Here is a 25,329-nt window from a genome sequence, read left to right as displayed (position 1 = left end):
AGAAATTCAAATAAATTTGTGTATTGTATCCCAAACATATTCTTTTCTTTTTAATTCAGGGAACTTTAGGAAAACTTTTTTTTGTTTGCATTTTAGATGATTGTATCCTGACCCCCTCCCCCTCAAATATTCAGTCTCAAGCTGGTAAAAGTCTACAGGGACTCCTGGAGGAACTATTAGAGATGCTTCCTTAATGCAAATTAGTCCCCAACTTCCTCTTAATACATGCATGGGAGAAACACCTAAGTTTAACATAAAATGGATTTGTTTATAATAAGATGTCAACATGATAAAAACACATTAATACATCTGCAGGGTACAATGAAAAGCTGTTGCAAAAAATCAGCTGCAAAAATACTTTTCATTTAGATCACAAATACCGGATACTTGAGGAATGAGTCAATATATGTCTTTGTGAAAAGAAGTTTGTATCCCACTGGTGCTTATAAAACATTTCTCAATTTATAAAAGCAGGCTTTCTTGCATGATTTTAGAGTACATAAAACTATTCACCCTGGGAATGGCATAACATCATTTTGGTTTATACAGTTACATGTTTTCTGCCCTCACACATACAGATCTTCAACATTAGAATGAATTTTAGAACAGTCTACTTTGAGATAGCCAACAGCCTATAATATTGCAAATATGGTGTAGTGAGAATAGCAGAAGTATATGCAGGATAAATGTTAGTCATAGATGCTTTTAAAGTTTTGGGATCCATTACTAATGTACAATATTGAACAAGAAATATTTCTCAGTTTTTGAACCAGAATCTTGCTACAAATGAGGGAAATTACTCATGTTCGGTATTCTTGTTCTTTTTATTATCGCACATATCCGTAGTATATAGTTATGTAACATTGTAGTCATACAATACTTATTATTTTTTTTTGTGGTCACTGGTACATAGAGAAAACTGTCTGAAGCATTTACTAAGCCTTAAGTTCTATTTTATTAGGGTAAAACAGCGTTTCTGTCCCATCTAAGTTATTTGGGTTGAATTAGAATGATGGCAATAGATTTTATTATAAAAATGACTCACTGTCCTTTTAAATTTTATAATGTAAGAAGAATCATGACAGATCTACAGCTATTAATCGCACAAATATATAGACACATAGACATATGTATAGGTTACTGTCTGGCTCCCATATGTATAGGTTACTGTCTGGCTCCTAAATATTCGCATCTTATGCATACGCTCTGGTACTAAAAGGTGAAAAAGTAGCTGTGTTAAGGATGACACAATTGTAGCATATTCCACAATCTGTGTATAACATTAGCATCTTTTTGTTTTGAAAGTAAATTCAAATATCCTGCCTTTTGTTTATGTTACTTATGGCTTTTCTTACAGTGTGCTTATAAAGTCAACACTTGTATTAGTCAATGTTTGCTATAGTAACAAACAACCCCAAGACATCAGTGGCTTATAATAATAAAGATTTATTTCATGCTTACAGGCCTTTGCATTGGCTACAGCTTTGCTGGGCTGTATGTGTTTTTGCAGTCCCGGGCTGTCTGAGGAAAGCGCTTCTTTTGGTAGAGATCAGAAGCTCAAGAGACCAAGCCAATTCATGGAGGCACATTTAAAACCTCTGCAAGGATGTGGTAAATTACATCTACTGACATTCCATTGGCTAAAGAAAGTCACATGGCCAAGCCTTTTGTTGATGAAGTGACATATATTCTTCCCATGGGGTGGGCGAGGATATAGGAGAGTAAATATTAGCTGAAAAATAACACAATCTACTATGACTATAGATTAAAAAGCTAAATCATGTGCCTGAGTTGCAAAAAAGAGTTAAATACTAAAATGGCATTGTAAATTTAAGGAAATTTTAAATATTTCTTTGAACAACTTCTTGCAAAGAACATGATTGCTTGGGAGCCAGAGTGGAAATTTAGAGAAAGAAATCTAACACATTAATTAAACATAAGATAGCATAAAACAAAAGAGTATTTATGCCTCTTCCAGGCTTCCTTCATACCTTGCGCTTACCTCTATCATTTTACTTGTCATTGTGCTTTCTGATTTTTCATTTCTGAAGATAAAAATAAAGCTTTTTTTTTTAATCTTCATATACCCAAGGCTGAGTAAAATCCTTAGCACAGAGTGGGCACTCAATGGATGTTTGTTGAATGACTAAATGAATGCATGCATACATAATCCAGAATATATTGTTCTTACTATTCCTTTTTCAGTGCTGAAATTATTTATATTATATAACATGGGAGAACTAACATACTGTATTGGTTTTTTCCTCCCCATTTTCTTTTTCTACCTGAGACTTTTCACTTTTCCTTCCCTCAGTGAGATTATTTGATTTTAAAGAAACAATGTTGAACATTCTCTGTTATATACTGAAGTATTTTCCTGCTAAGCTGTGTGTGTGTGTGTTTGTGTGCGTATGTGTGTGTGTGTATAAGAGAGAGATCTGTGCAAACAATTTTTATATGTTTAGGAAATATCACTGGGGTACTCACTATTCATTTACTATACTACTGATGAAAATCAGTTCTTGAATTGGTTCTTTCTACATTTATTTCTTTTGTGATTTGCTCACCTTTTGTGATTTGCTCACCTTTTGTGACTTGCTCACCTTCAGAGATTGACATCCTGTAGTTATGAGACTGTCAGGAGGACTGTTACTATACTAACACTGTTAAAAACATTTCAAATAGGTTGTATAATGCAGTGCCTTCACAGTAAATAGCAGACAACAATAGAAACGAATGAAAAGGCTGATAATTTTTAAAAAATGGAAATAGTAGAATGCAAACTGTTTTCTATTGCCATTCAACACATATAATAAACATTTCAATTTCTATAAAATTATTGCTAAACTCACTTGGCTCAGCTGCATATTTTTTATAATTTAAATTTCACGCTGAAGTCATGAAGTACTTTAAGATGAAGTTCATACAAAATCGCATCTTTCAAGTCATCCAGAAATAGTATAGATATATCATCTCTACAATTCCCCTTGCTCCTCCAAACCAAGATTTTACAATTCTGTAGTTATAGATAGGCTAAGCTTGTGTCAAAAGTAGAAAATATTGGCCAGGCACGGTGGTTCACGCCTGTAATCCCAGCACTTTGGGAGGCCGAGGCGGGTGGATCATGAGGTCAGGAGATCGAGAACATCCCGGCTTACACGGTGAAACTCCGTCTCTACTAAAAATACAAAAAAAATTAGCTGGGCATGGTGGCGGGCGCCTGTAGTCCCAGCTACTCAGGAGGCTGAAGCAGGAGAATGGCGTGAATCTGGGAGGCGGAGCTTGCAGTGAGCCGAGATCGCGCCACTGCCCTCCAGCCTGGGCCACAAAGTAAGACTCTGTTTCCAAAAAAAAAAAAAAGTAGAAAATATTATTTTAATGTGGCTATACAAAAGGAAAAGAGATCTTGAAACTTAATTATTCATGACAAAACTTTTGAGGACTCAAGTGGATGTGATTTCTTAGTCAAGTGTTTAAGTGATGTTGGTTTTTTTTCCTTATAGGTCAAAATGGAATAACAGTATAGAGACTAGATGAATTATCCAAAATTTGACAAAAAAGCTATCTTGTTTCATGAAATACCAGATTTGTAATGAATATTCAGAAAATTTAAATTTAGGATCTTAGACATATTATGGAAGAAATAGTAAAATGATTAAAAATAGTTAACATCTGAATTCTCAAAATTTTTGTTTAGTGCAGAAAAGCACTTGGAATATAGTAAGATCAAGTTCTTTTTATCTGATTATTGCGTTTAGTGGAAGGATTCCTTCAGATACAATCTAGGCTAAGACTCGTGACACAAATAATATAGAGCTCCCAACAGCAAAGGAGTAAGAACATGCAAATTCTTGTAGGGATTTATTTTTAATTTATATTTGAAAAACGTTCCTAACAGATGGGAAAAAGTAAGGGACTATTCATAAAACTGTTGGGTTTTTTCCACGAAAATGCTCCATTTATTGAACAGGAAATAAGGTATAGAATATGCTTTTAACCAAACTAGGAATTCATTTCCCAATTCATAAAGTTATTCATTCCCGCTACAACTAATCTACATATATCTTCATCTGATACCTCTCAATAGATTTGTCTTTAAAGAGAGTTCAAGAATAAGTGTTTATGGCACCCTCTTTCAAGAAAGAGGAAAGAGCAATCTCTCTTTTCAATGTCGATAAATGCTAGGTGATGACCAGGTTAAGGATATTACTTGTTGTGACCAAGAAACTTGCCAGAGTGGTATGTTCCTGGTTTATCTGATATTATGCCAACTTCAGGTGAAAGCCTAGAGTTTCCTAGGGTGAGTCCAAATTTCATAGAATGAGTTTTGGACTGATGGAGATGATCAAGAAGTTGTTGAGCTTTTCAGATGTTGAATAAAGTAGGAATGGAAAACAGGGCTAAGTATCAAGAAGGCAGATTAGACTTAATCAGTAAACTAAGAGGCAAAGTAAGAGGCAAGTGATAAGAGTTAACAACAGGTGTCTATATAAGCAATGCTGAGAGCCTTTCCAGCAATAATTCAGAATGGAAGCTGAGTTTGGATTCAAGGAACATAGTCCAATGTTGGGACTTAGAAACATGACATTTGTTAAAGACAGTTTTGATTAATTCTATCTTAAAGAAAAAAATTCCTCCTTGTCTTCCAGGTTGTTTTCATTAAGAAATTACCACATGACTTAACTTTTGCCCTGTGGGCATCATAAAGATACCATTAGATTTTAGAATGGGGTAGTAAAGAAAAGGGCATAAAGGGTGTATAATCACACTCTTATTTTATAAGTCTGTGACTCCAAGTGTTTTGTAATAGTCAATGAAAATAGGTAGCAAAAATCCAGTTAACTTCTTTCTTATATAACCAAAGAGAACTTGGTGAAAGGAATATAATGAGGTGCCATTTAAATTCATGAATTAAAAAGTAAGTAACTTGTTTTTAAATTATTTCATGGGTACAAGTCTTCTCCTTGAGAAGGTAAAAGCCTTGAGGGTGTTGTTCATAGGATAATTCTTTTGTATCTAGCATGTTAGACAATAAAAAATTCTTTTTTTTTTTTTTTTTTGAGACAAAGTCTTGCTGAGTTGCCCAGGCTGGAGTGCAGTGGCATGATCTCGGCTCACTGCAAGCTCCGCCTCCCGGGTTCACACATTCTCCTGTCTCAGCCTCCCGAGTAGCTGGGACTACAGGCACCCACCATCACACCTGGCTAATTTTTTTTTTTTTCGTATTTTTAGTAGAGACGAGGTTTTACCATGTTAGCCAGGATGGTCTCCATCTCCTGACCTCGTGATCCACCCACCTCGGCCTCCCAAAGTGCTGGGATTACAGGGGTGAGCCATTGCGCCCGGCCAAAAAATTCTTGAGGCTTGAATTACATTCTGAAAAACTAGCATTTAGTTTACTAAAAAATATTTCCCCAATGAGTAAACTTTATAGCAAACCAAATTATAATTAACTGAATAAAGCATATTAAAAGTAGATGTTTTATAAAAGTGACTTACAATCAGTACAAAAAAAGAGAATATTTCTCAATTTATTTTTTCATTGTTCCTGAAACATTTGAGAAATATTAGAAAAGCCTTTAAATATACATTTTAAAAATAGAGGAAGATAGGATGATTTCTTTTTATTCTTCATGGGAGCATTTTAAAGCCCCACTTATGAGAATACAGTTGAAGATAGCTTTGACCTCTATTTTATTTTTCCTGGAAAAACTCATGAGAGATGGCATGATAAGCGTCTCATTATACATTATAATGTTTATTACTTCCCTAAGTGTGCCTGAAATTCTACACAATTTATTAAGTAATCTATGTTAGTAATCAAGTGAATAAATAATGAAAGAACATAAGAACAGGATTATGGGCTGGGTGCGGTGGCTTGTGCCTGTAATCCCAGCACTTTGGGAAGCTGAACTGGGCAGACCACTTGAGCCCAGGAGTTTGAGACTAGTCAGGCCTAGGTGGTGAAACCTCATCTCTGCTAAAAATACAAAAAATTAGCTGGACATGGAGGCACACACCTGTAATGGAGGCTGAGGCACAAGAATCGCTTGAACTCAGGAGGTGGAGGTTGCAGTGAGCTGAGATCATGCCACTACACTCCAGCCTGGGCAACAGAAAAAGACTCTGTCTCAAAAAAAGAACAGGATTATGGTGGCAATGCCATCTGCATGGTCACTTTGGAACACTGGCAAGGGTACCAAAGTGTCAAATTTGCATGGGGACCTCCTTGAAACATGTGTTGTTCTCTCCCTGCCCCCTTTAGGAGAAGCTTTCTGGGGCACTAGGATGATGATACAAAGAGGAAAACCAAACTGGGGGGAAAAAAAGCTGCCACTAATTTGGGGGAAAGTGGAAGATATTTCCTGAGAAGGTGAGAATTACCCAAGTGGCCAAAGAAAGAAGAAAGGTACACTAGACTCGGGCGACTCAATCATGGTTTGCAACAATAACTGCTCATCACTGTTCGTGGGTGACATCCCTCACGTGTTGCTCAGCCCATTTCCTGAGAAATTTGTTGCAGATCCTGCATTGTAAAGGGCTGTAAAAAGGAATAAAATAATCTTTTCTTTTAAACTTATTTAAAGTGTTTAGTTATTTTTCATAGAGAAGGGGTTTCACCATGTTGCCCAGGCTGGTCTCAAATTCCTGACCTTAAGCCATCCACCTGCCTCGGCCCCGCAAAGTGCTGGGATTACAGGTATGAGCCACCACGCCTGGCCCCAAGTCATCTTTTCAATTGGTAAAGGGTTGTAGGCACTGTGAAGAGAAAACAAAATCCCTTCTCCTAAATTTTAGGACTTGGCAATGAGCACTGGATGGACAAGCAGAGCCGAGGAACACTGGAAAATGGAAGTGAGTATGGGTCACTTGGGTTCCATAGAGAACAGAGAGCAGAATTTTGTAAAACATCAGGAAAAACTCAGTTCCTGTAACATTTCTATTTGTCTCCAAGGCTAGCATGGTCTGGGAAAAAAAGCATAATTTTTCGAAGTAAAGTTATTATTTTATTTGGGATTTAATTTATGAAGGACAATATTGTGTTCCTCTAGCCCACACAAATAAATTATGCCCAGCCATAAATAGTAATATATTAAATGAGCAAACCAGTTTTGCATAAAAGGCATGGTCTGACTTCCTTGTGGACATGACAATAGAAATAGCATTCCTTCCTTTTTTAAATTCATTCATCACTACTTAAAGAATGACTATAATGTGGTCATTCTCAGTGGGGCAAGAGGTTGTTATAAATAGAAACAAGTAATGGAGCAAATGCAGTAGCTTATTGTTTATGTTAATAAAATAAATCATATCAGATTCAAGGGTGTTGCTTTTTTACCTCTTCCAGTGGGAAAGGGCAGAATGAATCTGAGCACCCCGGAAATTGGTATGGCTGTGTGCTACTCAAGTATAGTAGTACACAAAAAAGGAGAGTTGAGAGTCACAACTGTATAGCAATATAGCAAAGAATAAAAGTTTTCTTGTCCTTGGGCTTTTATAGTCACTCTAAATCAAGAACTGTTCCAGAGATCGATAATTACTCAAAAGAGAGAAAACTACAGGTAATAGAATTCCAGAGAGAAAGACTAACTCAAGCCAGGAATGATTAGAAAATTCTTCACAAAAGTGGAAAAAGCTGGGCATAATTACATGATGTATGACTTTAAAGGGTAAGGTGGCTCTTTAATTATTAAATAATACTTTCTTAAAACACTTATTGGGTACCCAAGTGGTGGGAATATAAAGATAAACAGGATAAAATCCATGCCCTTGAATATTTTAGGTAGGGGACACATACACCAAAAAAAAAAGGAAGAAAAATAGTGTCATGGAACAAATACAATGTCATACCACAATATAGTGCTAGAACAGAGGTGATATAGGGCCTCAGAACAATACATAGGAAAAAGCCTTCAGTGCTACCTGGGAAGGGATAGATAAAATAAGATAAAGTTATTTCTGAGGCTGAGCACAGTGGCTCATATCTGTAATCCCAGCACTTTGGGAGGCTGAGGTGGGTGGATCACTAGAGGTCAGGAGTTCGAGACAACCATGGCCAACATGGTGAAACCCTGTTTCTACTAAAAATACAAAAAATTAGCCGAGTGTGGTGGTGCTTGCCTGTGGTCCCAGCTACTGTGGAGGCTGAGATGGGAGAATCGCCTGAGCCTAGGAGGCGAAGGTTGCACTGAGCCCAGATTGCACCACTGCACAGCAGCCTGGGCGGCAGAGCAAGACTGTTTCAAAGAAAAGAAAAAAAAGTTATTTCTGAACTGAGATTTCATTCAGTTATTACTCATTAATTTAACTAACATGCATTAAGTACCTACTATGTTCACAGTGCTTGCTCTCAAGGGATTGATAGTCAAATGGTGGACAAGACATGTAAACAGATAAGTACAATGATGGATTTAATTAAATACCCAAGGTGCACAGTATTATTAAAGATAGGGAGGTCAAATGTGTGTGGGAGGTTGTGGAAATGCTTCATAGAGGAGGTGAGTTTTTAAAGATGTGGAGGTATTTGTTAGGCAGATTGTGATGGAGAGTATCAAGGATGAAGGAAGTTCCAGACAATAAGAGTGGGAGTAAAGGTGCAGTGGCCTGCTCCAACTTGGTGTATACATAGGACTGACAGAAACTTGATATGACTAGAGCTTTGGATAACAAAGATGAGACAAGAAATCAGGTTGGTAGGGACCAGATCATAGAGAGCCTTGAATTCAGACTTAAGGACTTTGATTTTTCTCTGTAGACCAGTAATTTTCAAACTGGATCACACTACTTCCTTGAGTTTCAAGGAAGTACATTAGGAAGGTGATATGGTTTGGCTGTGTCCCCACAGGGGAGCTCAAATTGTAGCTGCCATAATTCCTATGTGTCATGGGAAGGACCTGGTGGGAGGTAATTGAATCATGAAAACGGCTCTTTCTCATGCTGTTCTTGTGATAGTGAATAAGTCTGATGAAATCCGATGGTTTTATAAAGGGGAGTTCTCCTGCAAATGCTTTCTCTTAACTGCCGCCATGCAAAACATGACTTTGCTCCTCCTTTGCCTTCCACCATGATTGTGAGGCCTCTCCAGTCACATGTAACTGTGAGTCCGTTAAACCTCTTTCCTTTATAAATTACCCCATCTCAGGTATGTCTTTATTAGCAGTGTGAGAGCAGACTAATACAGAAGGTAAAGAGCATACCAAAAAGGCAGACTTTCTGGGGGCTGTGAACGCTAAGCTAAAGAGTTTTAAACATTAATCTTTAGGTTATGTAAAATTATTGAACACTTTTAAGGAAGGAGGTGATAGGCTACGAACTGTTTTTGGATGATCAATCCATCCACAAGATTTCTGTACCACTCCAGAAATCTGTAAGTCATCCCAAATTGCTTCATTGTTCTTCTAATTAATAATGAAGCAATTGCTAAATCCTATTTATTCTTTCTCCTAAACAATCCTTAAATCCATCCTTTCCCTTCCCTCTTTACTGGGACTACCAGTGGTTCAGGTCCTTATCATTTTTCCCCTTGTCAAATAAAAGAGCGTTTAACTTACTGCTCAGTACTCTTTAGTCAATCCTATATGTAACTTTGTCATATCACTTCTTGCAACATTTTGAAATTTATTAGTTTTTTTTTTTTTTTTTTGAAACAGGGTCTCACTCTGTCACTCAGGCTGGAGTTCTGTGGCACAATCATAGCTCACTGCTGCCTGGAACTCCTGGGCTCAAGGTATCTCTCCACCTCAGCCTCCCAAGTTGCTGGGACTATAGTCCTAGCCTCACTTTGTTGCCCAGCCTGGTCTCAAACTCCAGGCCTCAAGTGGTCCTTCTGCCTCAACCTCCCAAGTCTCTGGGATTATGTGCATGAACTACCGTGCCCAGCTGAAATTTATTTCTGAAGTGTGTATGTTTTCCATTAGAGTACAAGTTCCTGGAAAACTGATGTGAAAGGTCCTGAAAGACTGTCATTTGGATTCACTGCTAAATGTTCTTCAGTTATTCATTCTCTCTCACACATCAGTTCGTCCTTTTCTATGGATCATACAAGTAGCATACAAACATGCTATATTTTTCCCCATCTTAAAAAATCTACCCTTGTTTCCATATCCTCCATTTGCTGCTATTTCCTTCATAGCAAAACTTAAAAGAATTGTATAGAACCACTTTCTCTATTTCTTCACTTCAATTTTTTCATAAACTCACTTCACTCTGACTTTCATCTCCATCACTCCACTACAAAGTCACTTGTCACAGTCATCATATCCAATAGTTAACTCTTCATCCACATCTTCCTTGGCCTTTGAGTAGCACTGGATACAGCTGATAATAATGTCTTTCCATAGCTGAAAATATTCTCTTAAGTTTCCTTTTGGCTTAGCGGATATTTCTTTTCAGGATCCTTTTTTTTTTTTTTTTTTTTTTTTTGAGCCAGAGTCTTGCTCTGTCGCCCAGGCTGGAGTGCAGTGGCTCCATCCCGGCTCACTGCAAGCTCTGGCTCCCAGGTTAACGCCATTCTCCCGCCTCAACCTCCCGAGTAGCTGGGACTACTGGCGCCCGTCACCACGCCCGGCTGATTTTTTGTATTTTTAGTAGAGATGGGGTTTCACTGTGTTGGCCAGGATGTTCTCGATCTCCTGACCTCATGATCCGCCCGCCTCGGCCTCCTAAAGTGCTGGGATTACAGGAATGAGCCACCGTGCCCGGCCAATCCTCTTCCTTTTATAGGTCTCTAAGTATGGGATGGTTCAGCCCTGGAGTCTCTTCCTTTTGCTGTCTACATTCACTTCCTAAGGGATCTCCAGTCCTGTGGGATATATGCTAATGATTTTGAAACTTACATTTTGAATTTGGGCCTCTTCCTTGAATGCTGATGATTTTGAAACTTACATTTTTGAGTCTGGGCCTCTTCACTCTGGTCACAAAGTACCTACTTGGCGTGTCCTTTGGGATTGCTATTAAGCATCTCAAACTTAGCATGGTCAGATCAGAATTTTGTCCTGCAACCTCCCTTCTTTTCCCCCGGCTTATTTCTCATAAAGTCTTTGGCATTTCAGTCTATGGCACTCTTATTCATCTCATTGTATGGGCCAAAAATCCAAGTCTTTGATTTCTCTTTTTTGATTCTTTGCACACTTTTCATCTAACCATAAGCAAAATTTCTTGGTGTTAACTTCAAAATCTTTATGCCAAATCTGAATGCCTCTCACCATTTTCACTGCTACCATCCTAGTGTAAGCTACTATCAGCATTCATCTGGTCTACTTCAATAGTCTCTAAATTAGTTTTTTTGTTTACACTTTTGACCCCTTAGACTCTTCCACACAACCTTCTAGAGCCATCTTTAAGTTTATAATTCATATCATGGCACTCTCCTGTTCAAAAATTCTCAGAATATACTTGACTACACTTTTAAAAAAATCTAAAGGTTTTAATACAGCTTACCCAGGATAATCTAGCTATAGGCATTCTAACCACAAATCCTTTCATTCTCCTCCTTGTACACACCACTCTGGACACATAAACCTCTTGTTATTCCACCAATATGGCTTTAGCACTGTCTCAGGACCGCTGCACTTGCTATTCCTTCTGCCTGGAATGCTCTTACCCCAACTATTTCAATGGCTTCTTCCTGCACATAATTCTTAGACGCTACATTCTCAGAAAGACTTTCTGATGATCTATATAAAATGCCTGCCCTCCCCCATCCCCACTTTCATCTCTGTATTCATTTATTCTGCTTTTCCTTCACAGTACTTAACACTAACCTTACATTACATTATATATTTATTTGACTCCTTATTTTCTGGTTCTTACAGTAGAATGCAACAAAACACTCGTTTCTTGACCTAACTCTAGTCAGACTCCTCTGATCCACTAGGTCCTGTCCTTGGGCATGTCTTCAAGAGCCCAGTTTTAGCAACAATTCTGCCAAGCCAATTTAGCCAAAATTCCCCACCCTCACTACCTGATCACTCTTGATGTCTAACCAAATTTCTCACCCCCACACCATTCCCTGGGTAATAGCTGATCACCCTGGCCTGCCTTCAGCAAGAATCCTGTTAGGTCCGTTTAGCAAAGAATTACCCCACCCTCCTAGTAATTTTCCATTCATCAACACATCTTGTCCCTCCTCCTTGGCTATAAATCTCTACTCTTCTTTGTTGTATTTGGAGTTGAGCCCAATCTCTGTCTCCTACTGTAAAACCTCATTGCAGGAGGTCCTATACCTATCACAATAGTCCCAAATAAAGTCTGCCTTACTGTCTTTAATAAGTGTCATGAATTATTATTTTCTTTAACAAAAACTACCATTATAAGTGGTAAATAAGATAGGCTATACTATTTGTTTTGTTCATTGCTACATTCCCAGTGCCTAGAAGAGTAGTGTGCCACTCAGTAGGTATTCAATATATCTTTGTTCAATGAATACATGTACTTAGAACAAAGCAATGATATACTCCGAGAATCTAGAAATCTTTTATCTGTAGAATAGCTAGTTGTGTAACAATTTTAAAACATTTCAATATTTTAAAAGTAGAGGGTGAAAAGTTTATTAATTAATGCTTTTAAAAACTATTAATAGAATTTTACAGAATTGAAACCCCAGAGTCTTGAAAGGGCATCTAGTCTAAGCCTATATACAAATTAAAAAAAGAAATTGAATTATCCGATTTTTTTAAAGGTCTTTATTCTTGGAAGGATAATTAATTTATTATTTATAGAGCATTTAGAACTTGAAATTACCTAATTTATCTTAAGTTCGCATTAATCATGTCAAAGCTTAGTAGTTAATGTTAACAGGATTGTGCCAACAGCCAAAGCATTAACACCCACTTGAGGTCGTTAAAAGAGTATTATAAAAGGCTTCAAATAATAGTATATTACATAGTTTTGTCAAGGGGTTTTAATTCCAATGGACAGCCATAACAGAGACGATAATCAACTCAAGGTGACACTGGTATCTCCTTACTCCAACTTCACCAGTTCAAAAGTATTCAGTACAGATAGTCACTGAATCGATGCCAAGAGGGAAATAATTGATTTAACTGATCTAAAAGTGTGTTTGAGCTTTTTTCAGACAAGCTGTCAACACACACATGAAAGCAAGATTCTAAAAGTGCTGTCAGATCCATAATGTTTATACAGCAAAGCAAACAACCTTTGTTATTCCAATTAATACATCTGCTCATGAAGGAAGTCTGATCCAAAATGTTTTATTTTTTCTCAGCTGCACTGAAAATTATAATGTTGACTCATGTTGAAGCAATTTAGAAATGTACTCAGCCACAAAATGAAAATGGATTAAGTATAATATTTGTTATCGGGGTACCTGCTAAAAATAACATCTCAAAATTATTTATTACATTTCCTTTAAAGGGTTTCAAGTATTGTCACGTGTATCTACTTATCTCTTTGAAGGGGGCTAGGCCCATAATAATATTCTCTCAACCTTACAAACCAATGATGATAAATATTAGGAGATAAACTGTGTATAGGGAAAATAATGTGGCAAGATCAGTTTGTTGAGATACCTTGGATGGTGACCTACAATACTTTACAGTAATTACTCTATCTTTTTCCCCCTATTGTTTAACTCTAAAACAGGGAGTGGAGTTTGGGAGTTGAATGTCAAAACAACTGACAAGTACTTTAGTACTTTATAGTCTAGTTGAACACTATTAGTTTTACCAATAAAAAATGAAATGATCTGTTTAAGGACACATTGCTAAGAGGCTAAGATGGAACATGAACTCAGGACATATATACACATATACAAATATATACACATAGATAATATATATAGAGAGTATATGTATACATGTATGTGTATATATACATACATACATGTATATATGTATGTGTATATATACATACATACATGTATATATGTATGTGTATATATACATACATACATGTATATATGTATGTGTATATATACATACATACATGTATATATGTATGTGTATATATACATACATACATGTATATATGTATGTGTATATATACATACATACATGTATATATGTATGTGTATATATACATACATACATGTATATATGTATGTGTATATATACATACATACATGTATATATGTATGTGTATATATACATACATACATGTATATATGTATGTGTATATATACATACATACATGTATATATGTATGTGTATATATACATACATACATGTATATATGTATGTGTATATATACATACATACATGTATATATGTATGTGTATATATACATACATACATGTATATATGTATGTGTATATATACATACATACATGTATATATGTATGTGTATATATACATACATACATGTATATATGTATGTGTATATATACATACATACATATATGTCTATATATGTATGTGTATATATACATACATACATATATGTCTATATATGTATACACACATATTTAATTATATATATAAATTTGAGACAAGGTCTTGCTCAGTTGCCCAGGCTGAAATGCAGTGCTGTGATCTTGGCTTACTGCAATCTCTGCCTCCCAGGCTCAGGTGATCCTCCCACCTCAGCCTCCCTAGTAGCTGGGACTACAGGCGCACCCCACCAGTCCAGTTATTTTTTGTAGAGACACATTTTCACCATGTTGCTCAGGCGGGTTTCGAACTCCTGGACTCAAGAGATCCACCTGCCTCGGCCTCCCAAAGTGTTGAGATTTTAGGTGTGAGCCATTGCACCGGGCCATGATTTTTTATTCTAAATACTGAGCTTTCTCTACTACCTCTTGTGATCATGAATAATTATTGAGATAAATCCAACAAGATCGGGATATTCAACAGTTAAAATAATTCGATATTTCAACAAATGGATGACATTTTAAAAAAAGAGTGGGAAGAGAAAACACTACATATTAAAAGAGATGTATTGACAAAATGGTGTGAATTTTTTCATCCTGATTAGCATAAACCAATTTTAAAACTACATTCCTGAGACAATCAAGGGATATTCACCACAGAGTGGGTATTTCATAACAGTAAGGAATTAGTGCTAATTTTGTTAGATATGATAGTAGTAGTATGGTTGTGTTAAAAAGAAGTGCTTATCTGTTAGACCTAAATACTGAAGTATTTGCCAGTGAAATAATCTCCTTATTTACTTTAACATACTCCTGAAAATAAATTTAAAAAGTGCAGAGATAGATTGGTAAATGATGACAATGTTGATCATCACAGATGCTAAGGTTATTTATGTTACTCTACTTTTGTGTATGTTTGAAGTTTTTCACACAAAATTTTAAAAATGTAATTATTGAGCTTGTACTTCCTATAAAATACCATAAACACCCTTTATTATTCATCGAGTGTCCAACTTTTTTATTTTAAATTGGAGACAGCCATAGAAGCCCTATATCATGAATCTATAGACTTCAAAGGTGCTAACTCATGCCTCTCTAACCGCACTAATGACTGTGGTGCTGAGATGTAAAATTATGCTTTGCCTTTAATATGTGTATACATAAACTAAAACTGCACTCTTCCCTGTATTGTTGTCACTTGATTCTCTAGCTTAGTAACTAACCCTTTCTAAAATTCAATTTAGCAAATATTTTTGGAATGATACACCAGGTGCCACTAGGCCCCAGAAACAGCAAGTGGGGTATGAACATACCATTTGCATATATAATATGTAAATATAAATACATATATGTATATATCTATATGTATGTGTATGTATAATGTATATGATAATAGAATCGATAAACTCTGTATTAGCTATATTAAAGATGTACAATGGAAAACCTAAAAAGAAACATGTAATGAAAAACTTAATGAATCATGCTTAATGTCAGAATTATCTTTCTATTCTATTTAAAAATTTACAAAATATAAAGAGGTAATCAAAGAGTATACAGCCAGAAAATGTAGAAAACAGGTATTATAGAGGTATGTTAGATAATTAATTTATAAAAATATTGTTATTTTTCTGGATTTGGGGGTGTTTGTGGCATTTGTCAGCTTTTATAAATTTGTAGATAGTTGTTTTTCACTTCAAATACTCACTTTCATACCCAATTTTGCATTTGTTTTTCCCTTAAAGAGATTCCTCCACACTGAATAAACTTCAGGTGCCACACTCTGAATCTGCTTGGATATCTATATTTTGTCAGGCATTGTCCCGGGAGCTAAGGATACATCAGTGAACAAAATAGAGAAAAAAGGCCTCTCTTCCTTTGTGAAGTTTAGATTCTAATTGGGAGAAACAGACAAAAATATAATAAGCACATAAATTAAATAGTATGTTAGACGGCTAGTGCTATGTAAAAAAGTCGAGGAGGGTCAGGGGACGGAGAGTGCAGGGCGGGGAGCATGAGTGAGATAAAACTGCAATTTAGGCTTGGTGCGGTGGCTCACGCCCATAATCTCAGTGCTTTGAGAGGCTGAGGCAGGAGAATCACTTGAGTCCAGGAGTTTGAGACCAGCCTGCGTAACATGGCGAGACCCTGTCTCTAAAAAAAAAAAAAAAAAAATTAAAAAAAATTACCAAAAAAAAAAAGAAACTGTAACTTAAATAGGGTGGCCAGGGTAGGGTTCACCAAGAAGGTGACTGTGAGCAAAGACGTGAAAGAATTGGCCATCAGAGTGAACAGGCAACCTACAAAATGGGAGAAAATTTTCACAACCTACTCATCTGACAAAGGGCTAATATACAGAATCTACAATGAGCTCAAACAAATTTAAAAGAAAAAAACAAACAACCCCATCAAAAAGTGGGCGAAGGACATGAACAGACACTTCTCAAAAGAAGACATTTAAGCAGCCAAAAAACACATGAAAAAATGCTCACCATCACTGGCCATCAGAGAAATGCAAATCAAAACCACAATGAGATACCATCTCACACCAGTTAGTACGGCAATCATTAAAAAGTCAGGAAACAACAGGTGCTGGAGAGGATGTGGAGAAATAGGAACACTTTTACACTGTTGGTGGGACTGTAAACTAGTTCGACCCTTGTGGAAGTCAGTGTGGCGATTCCTCAGGGATCTAGAACTAGAAATACCATTTGACCCAGCCATCCCATTACTGGGTATATACCCAAAGGACTATAAATCATGTTGCTATAAAGACACAGGCACACGTATGTTTATTGCGGCACTATCCACAATAGCAAAGACTTGGAACCAACCCAAATGTCCAACAATGATAGACTGGATTAAGAAAATGTGGCACATATACACCATGGAATACTATGCAGCCATAAAAAATGATGAGTTCATGTCCTTTGTAGGGACATGGATGAAATTAGAAATCATCATTATCAGTAAACTATCGCAAGAACAAAAAACCAAACACCGCATATTCTCACTCATAGGTGGGAATTGAACAATGAGAACACATGGACACAGGAAGGGGAACATCACACTCTGGGGACTGTTGTGGGGTGGGGGAAGGGGGGAGGGATAGCACTGGGAGATATACCTAATGCTAGATGATGAGTTAGTGGGTGCAGCGCACCAACATGGCACATGTATACATATGTAACTAACCTGCACATCGCACACATGTACCCTAAAACCTAAAGTATAATAATTAAAAAAAAAAATTGGTTACTGATAATACCAATGGTGTCTAGTACAGTATATTAGTTTAGTGGTCTTGCAATGTCCTATTCAGGACTTATTTTAGAATATTTGAAGGTAAAACAACCCCAAAGTTTCAGAAGCAGGAGGGTAAAGCAGTAATAGTTGGACCAGTGCTAAGAACTGAACACCTCCCTGGGGCACCGGGCTTACAGATTGGTACTAAACAATAGCGGCGTGAAACCTTCATTGGAAGATAAAATGGGAACACTGCATTTACCAGAACATCTTTAGGGGTGAGACCTCCAAGAGGCATGACTCTTAAGGAGATCTAGTCTAATTAACTGTTGAGTTTTCTATTGCTGAGTAGGAAGAGGCAAATATGGAACCTTATCTGAAGTCTCCAGGACAACAGAGGGCTGAGAGCTGCCACCAAGAGTTGTCCTTCTTACCCACTTACCATTCAACCTTTCCTCTACATAAAAGTCAGAAAAACAACAAAAAGTAGTTTAAATATTTACAAATTTATAGGATATATTATTGGACTGCCCAAGAAATAACAAAAATATGAAAATGGAACCACAACTGTGAAAATTTTTAACTTTCTTAGAGCACCATACTTTCTTTTTGCATAGGCAGCTGCGGTATAGTAGGCAGACTGAAGGACAAGTCAGAACTGGATATGAGTTCTGACTCTGCCACTTTTTAGCCCTGGGCAAATCAGAAAGGGAAAAACTAAGTTTTATCGTCTATAAAATGGGAATAATAATCTTTCTTTTATGACAATTAAATGAGATAATTGTGTTTAAATGAACTTCTTAATCAACAAAGTATCATAGATATTTCACATAGTAACAAGACTACAAGGTAGTCCACAGTAGCTATGTAAAAATCATAGTTATGAAGTATATAATAATTTAACTTACAGTATTTATCAACAAATAGTTAAGACAGTACGAAATGCTTTGAAATCTCAATTTACAGTTAGTCTTTATGTAGCTTCAAGAAAGCAGTCATCTAACTTCAAGTGAAGACTTTTCAACATTTTTAACGGGATATTAGAGCAGAAGACATATACGTCTCATACCTCAAAAGCAGAATAGGTCTTTTCTTACTCACTTGAATACTGAAAGAATGACCCTTAACCAGATGAAAGTTCAGCACAAAAATAACTGGCTATTTTCTCAAAATTGCCAGAGAGGTAGAGTGATTCCTAAATGATACTTGTCAGCAAGAAAGATGATCTGAAGAATGAACAAAAATAGCCTCTGTTTAACAGCTGTGATATCTATAATTTATAAGCTGTGATCATCTCTCATCAGATTGTCTTGATGTTTGGATGAGAATGAATGTTTGAAATTTCTATATTTAGTACTTATCAGACAACAAAGTTTTGTTGTGTCCTACTCTTTTTGATCAATACATTTCAATTTACATATAAACAGTGTTCAAGAGACTTTATGTTTGAGGAATGTGACCTTGAAACTTTACTGGCATGCAGTGCTATAAATGTTTGACTAATCCTTAATTACTTATCCCCAAACAGAATTTTTTTTACTGTTTTAAAATTTTTTATTTCATTGGCAAATAAAAATTGTATATATTTAGTATGTATATGTTTTGAAATATATTGATTGTGGAATGGCTATAAGTCAAGCTAATTAACAAACATTGCATACGAATCTTTTTGTGTGTGTGGTGAGAAGCAAATAAACTTTAATCACTGAAAGACAGAACAACATTAAAGAATGAGACAACATTAAAGGAAGGAAGGAAGGAGGGAGGGAAGGGCGGGAAAGAAGGAAGAGAGGCAGGGATAATCACTTTATTACCTAATTCTTTGCCAGTCTTTTTTCTTTTTTTTTTTTTTGTTGGGGGAGAGTGGGGAGGTCAGTCTTTGAACACGCTGCCTAGGCATCTTGCTTCTAATTTCCTCTTACCACTCTTTTCACTTCTATATCACATTTATTCTTCCTTTTAATATGTGACCTTGTATCGGCCTCGCCCTTCACAATTCCTCTGTCGCTTACGTATTTTACTTTCTGTGGGCAGAATATTGTTTCCCTTTCCACGTCTTTCCCATTTCCCTCTTGTACAGCTGTATCACATTTCGGTACTATATGTTTATATAAGCGCGTGGTAAAACTACATATTTATATAAGCATGTGCTAAAATACACTCGAGCAAATACCGTGACTGAGATTTTTTGGAAAAGTGTGGGCAAATTAGTTAAAATTGAGAGCTCTGGCGGAGAGGGCCTCTTCCATCTGTAGGACAAAATAATTGGGAATTACAGAATAAGCAGAGGAGGACAATTCAAGAGAGTACAGAGCTGCGTGCGTTCTCCCTGTGCCGCGACCTGTATCCAAAAGCCTCAGACTAGACTTGAGGAGCTTCCTAGAAGCTCTCCTGCCACTGCCCCTTTGACCAGGGCCCTTCCCGCAGTCTCCCCTCCCGCCTCTTCCCTTTTACAGCCCCTCGCTCCCCACACCCGAGGCCCGTCACTTCTTCCAGTTTGACTTCCAAGTCTTTCCACTCCCTATGATCGGGCCCCAGTCTCATCCCCTATTTTCACCCCCTTCGGTTTTCCTCAGAAAGGGCCTCCTGCCTCCCTCGGCACCCTCGCCTACCCCCCTCGCAGCACCTGTCGCCTCCGTCTCTCACTCGGACCCCGCGCATCTGGCGCTGCCCCTCCCGCACTCCCGCCCAGCGCCCCGCGTCCCCGGCCCCCCCTGTAGCTGCTTCGGGTTTCGCCGCAGGAGCCTCTCACTCCCGGGAGTGGGGGCCGCGCGCTGCCTCCCTCGGCCCCGCCCCGCCCCGCCCGCCGCTCGCCCGTTGCTTCCCACCTGGGCCCGAAGCGCCCAGCGCCCCCTCCCGGGACCCCGCGCTCGCCCCGCGCCCCTCGCGGCTCGGGGTCCGCCCCCTCGCCCGCAGGGCCCGCTGCACTGTGGGTAGGCGGCGGCGGCGGCGGCGGCGGCGGCGGCGGCTACGCGGAGCGGCAGGCGGCGGAGCGAGGCCGCGCGCGCCGAAGATGGCTGAGAAGCAGAAGCACGACGGGCGGGTGAAGATCGGACACTACGTGCTGGGCGACACGCTGGGCGTCGGCACCTTCGGCAAAGTGAAGAGTTGAGTACGCGCCCCGGACCGCTGTGCGGGGCTGCCTGGCTTGCGGGAGCCCAGTTGGAGAGGCGGGAGCCCCGGGCCTCCGGCGGGCGCGGGGCTCGGCGGCAGGTGGAGCGGTCCCGGGTCGCGCGGAGCTGGGGCCCCGGGAGGGTGGCGCGCACCGCCTCGCCTGGCACCGGCGCCCGGGCCCCGCAGGGTCCAGGGAAGAGGGCGGGGGTGTGAGCTGAGGACGGGCGTCCTGGGTTCCAGGTCCCGCGCCCATCTGCCTTTCTGGAGGTCGGAGCAAGGCACTTCTGTCTTCTCTGGACCTCAGTGTCCTCCTCTGCAAAATCGGGAGAATTGGACTCGTTCTGCGAGGCGCCTCCCAGCTCTGAGCCTGTAGGCTTAGGGCGGGGATCATCCACGCTACTGAGGACTGAGGCGCCGTTTCGTGCCGGGTGCCCTGTTAGGTGCTTTACATGGGATCTCATTGAATCCTTACAGTGACTTGGTCAACATGTTGTCCTCACCCTAAAGGTGAGAAAACTAGGACCCCTAGAGATGTAGTAACAAGCTCAAGGTCACACAGAAATGGGCAGTACCAGAGTGAAGTCTAAGATGTCCTCCAATTCTGGTCTTGCTGGGAGGTCCCTGCCATCCCCAGATTCCTTCACGTTCCAGGACTCTCGTTTGTTGGGGGTGACTGTTTGGGGGATGCTCCAGGGGCCAGAGGTTGTGAGTCTTTTTTCCTGGGGTGTTGTTTAACGCTGGAATGCAGCTGGATTGGGTCAGAGGTTAATTAGAACAGAGAGGTCTGAAGGTGTTCGTGTTTGTAAAATGGCTATGGGAAGACTTCTGGGGTAAGGGAGAGAAAAAGTTTCCTTGGTGTTTGGAGGATTTGAGGCTGAGGAGGTCAGGACTGCTAAGGCATATTCTGCTAAGGTCTGTCTTCATGGAGATAGGATCCCATTTTGGATGTAGAAAAACAGGTTGCTTTTGAAATGTTATACTTTATTCGAGTTAAGTAACTAGTAAGAGTAGTTGAGTATGGAACTTTCATTTGTTTTCTTTTTTGTTAATTAGCCACATGGGATTTAATTAACCTGCCTTCTCTCCAGGATAGAGACAGTTGTTTATTAAAAATACTTTATTGCAAATCCAGAATTATAAGTGATATATTGACCTTTTTTTTCCCCCCCGTTGCTGAAGAAATGCTGGGTAGGCAGTCTGGAAATTTTATTCTGAGGTCTCTATTTCCTTGTAAAATTCATATTTTAACCCCAAGTCAAGGCTGTTGAATGAGTAGAAGAGACTCATTGTTCGTTCCTGTGGTAAGAATCAGCTCCTGTTTTCTTGCACATATTTAATACCCATTCATTTGTTCAAAAAACGCTGAGCACCTGCAACGTGGTAGGCACTGTTCTAGGCAATGAGGATACAGCAAGGAAAAAACAGATCTTTTTGTTTAGCTTTCTAGTAGGGGAAGGCAGACAGTAATCAGAATACATATGTAAAAGGTATGTTTAATTTTATTGAGAAAAATGAATCAGGGAAGGGAAGATAGAGAGTTTTGTGAGGTTGGCAGTTTTCAATAAGGTGGTCAGACAAGGTGGTATTTTTGCAAAGACCTACAAAGTTTGTAAAATTCTTTGCTGTCCTGTGAGTGTTATAAAGTCCTGGGTTATTTTTGAAAGACCTTATAAGTAGAGTGGATAGTTAGAATGTATTTAAGATGAATACAGGACAATCCAGGGATTGGATTAATGCCTGTAATGTTACTTGTCATTTAGTATCATTACTAAGGACTATTGTGTTACAACATTATACAGTTGCTCAAGCAAACAGTGCCTTTGACATTTGGACATGTACACTCTCAAAGTTATATAACTTAACCCTATGTCCTTTCATATTGTGTTAAAAGTTTTTGCTTGTCTTTTTAAGTTCATATACTGTAATCTGAATGTAGAATAGAATACCCATCAGATCAATCAGTCCATTACCAAAGACAACTTAAATCTCTTGTATGTACTTTTGAATTGTTTCCAGGTACTGGCTTCTTAAAATATAAACAGAAAGAACTTTGATTTATGAGAAATTCTTTTCCTGGAGAACCTCTGTCCAATGAACAACCAGTTGAAGGAGTTTTCCTAACACTGTGTTAGATCCTCTCAAAAGTGATACTATGGTTTGTTATCCAAGATTAGGATCAGTACAGTTGTTACTCATATAATTCTTCAAGGGACAAGCGAAACAAAAAGTCATGTTTTTTTTTTTTTTTTTTTTTTTTTTTTTTTTTTTTTAGAAAACAGCTTTATGGTTGGGCACTGTGGCTCACACCTGTAATCTCAGCACTTTGGGAGGCTGAGGCGGGCAGTTCAATTGAGGTCAGGAGTTTGAGACCAGCCTGGCCAACATGGCGAAACCCTGTCTCTACAAAAAATACAAAAATTAGCCGGGCGTGGTGGTAGGCACCTGTAATACCAGCTACTGAGGAGTCTGAGGCAGGAGAATCACTTGAACCCGGGAGGCAGAGGTTGCAGTGAGCCAAGATTGCATCACTGCACTCCAGCTTGGACAGCAGAGCAAGACTCCGTCTCAAAACAAAAAAAAAAAAAAAAAAAAAAAAGAAAACAGCTTTATTTAGGTATATTTTATATATGAAATTCATCCATTCTAAGTGTACAATTCAATGATTTTTACTAATTTTGCCAAATGTTGCAACCATCATTATAGATAGGTTTTAGGACATTTGAGGACACCACAGTAAGATTCTTTACACCCATCACAGTTAATCTCTTTCCTACCCTCATTCCCAGGAAATCACTAATCTGTTTTCTGCCTGTATAAATTTGCTTTTTCTAGGCACTTCTTCATAAACATGATCATTCAATATGTCATCTTTTTTGTCAAGCTTCTTTAACAATGCTTTTGAGATTCATGCATGACATAGCATGTGCCATTAGTTTGTTCCTTTTTATAGTTGAATAATATTCCATAGTGTGGATATGCCACATTTTGTCTATACAAAACCAGTTGATGGTCATGATTTCAAGTTTTGGGCTATTATAAATAATGGCACTACAAATATGCACATGTAAGTCTTTGTGTGGACATATGTTTTCATATGCCTTGGGTAGATACCTAGAAGTAGAATTGCTGGGTCATATCATAGTTTTATGTTTTACTTTTTGAGAAACTGCAACACATTTCCAAAATGGTCACACCATTTTATAACAGTCCCATCAAAGATGTATGAAAGTTCCCTTTTCTGAGTATCTTTGCCAACATTTGTTATTGTCTGCCTGATTTATTATAGCCATTCTAGTGGGTGTGAAATAGTATCTCACTGAGGCATTAATTTTGCATTTCCCTAAGGACTAATGATGTTGAACATTGTCTCATGTAATTACTAGTCATTTATGTATTTTCATCGTTGGAATGTCTGTTTATATCTCTTGCTTATTTTCTAATTGGGTTGTCATCTTATAAGTTGAGTTGTGAGGATTCTTTGTAAATTGTGGATACAGATCCTTTAATGGATACATTTTGCAAATATTTTCTTCCAGTCTGTTGTGTCTTTTCATTTTCTTGTGTCTTTTGAAGTATAAAAATTTTGAATTTTCATGAGGCCCAATTTATTAGTTTTTAAAATTATTTTATGGACTATACTCTTGATGTCATAGGCAAGAAATCTTTGCCTAGCCCAAGTCTCAAAGATTTTATGTTTTCTTGTAAATATTTTATTATTTTAGCCCTCATGTTTAACTATGTGATCTATTTTGAGTTAATTCTTGTGTATGGTGTGAGATGAAGGTGTAAGGTTAACTTTTTGCATGTGGATAACCAATTGTCTCAGCAGTTTTTGTTGAAAGCAGGTGCATTTTTAATTGTTGTAGATTTTAGACATTGCAAAATGAATTTCTACTAAAAAAGCTAATAGGAGATGATTTAATTTTAAAAGGTTGGCCAGGTGTGGTGGTCCATGCCTGTAATCCTAGCACTTTGGGCGACCAAGGCAGGAGGATCCCTTGAGCCCAGGAGTTCAAGACCAGCCTGGGCAGCATAGGGAGACCCTGTCTTTGATTGATTGATAGATAGATAGATAGATAGATAGATAGATAGATAGATAGTTATAAAAACATGGAAATGGAGAAGTAAGGAACATTTTTTGTGCTTTCTCTCGACTTTTTTCATTTTTCTTATTTATTTGTTTACTAATTAGTTTTTTATAGGGACTATGTTGGCCAGGCTGGTCTCAAACTTGTGGTCTTAAGCAGTCTATCTGCCTCAGCCTCACAGTGTTGGGATTATAAGTGTGTCCCACCATGCCCAACTTTGACTGTTATGCTAATTATAGATTTAGAAATTTTAGGCCAGGCACGGTGGCTCACGCCTGTAATCCCAGCACTTTGGGAGGCCAAGGTAGGTGGATCACTTGAGGTCAGGAGTTTGAGAACAACCTGGCTAACATGGTGAAACCTCGTCTCTACTAAAAATACAAAAATTAGCTGGCTGTGATGGTGCGTGCCTGTAATCCCAGCTACTTGGGAAGCTGAGGCAGGAGAATCACTTGGACCTGAGAGGCGGAAGTTGCAGTGGGCCGAGATCATGCCACTGCACTCCAGCCTGGGTAACAGAGCAAGACTCCGTCTTAAAAAAAAAAAAAAAAAGAAAGA

The 25,329-nt window shown here is 38.3% G+C and overlaps 1 protein-coding gene and 1 long non-coding RNA gene across 3 annotated transcripts in view; one reads left to right on the top strand and one right to left on the bottom strand.

The window, feature by feature from the left end:
- Positions 1-1,468: 1,468 nt before the first annotated feature.
- LOC129011742 (uncharacterized) lies at positions 1,469-20,498 on the bottom strand. Its single transcript, XR_008493421.1, has 3 exons — positions 20,398-20,498; positions 18,671-18,795; positions 1,469-1,732 (listed from the first exon to the last, which is right to left on the bottom strand). It is a non-coding gene; the product is annotated as an uncharacterized LOC129011742 (long non-coding RNA).
- Positions 20,487-25,329, top strand: part of PRKAA2 (protein kinase AMP-activated catalytic subunit alpha 2) — a 63,111-nt gene continuing 58,268 nt past the window's right edge. The window contains exon 1 of one of the 2 annotated variants that reach the window (XM_054446921.2): positions 20,487-20,676. In XM_054446921.2, the coding sequence (XP_054302896.1) occupies positions 20,583-20,676 (94 nt within the window). In that variant the 5' untranslated portion in view covers positions 20,487-20,582. The remainder of the gene's footprint in view (positions 20,677-25,329) is intronic. The other variant, XM_063655207.1, reaches the window with a different exon arrangement.

This window comes from Pongo pygmaeus, chromosome 1 (genome assembly GCF_028885625.2).
Source record: "Pongo pygmaeus isolate AG05252 chromosome 1, NHGRI_mPonPyg2-v2.0_pri, whole genome shotgun sequence".
Taxonomy (NCBI): domain Eukaryota; kingdom Metazoa; phylum Chordata; class Mammalia; order Primates; family Hominidae; genus Pongo; species Pongo pygmaeus.
This window is presented reverse-complemented; position numbering and strand designations above follow the sequence as displayed.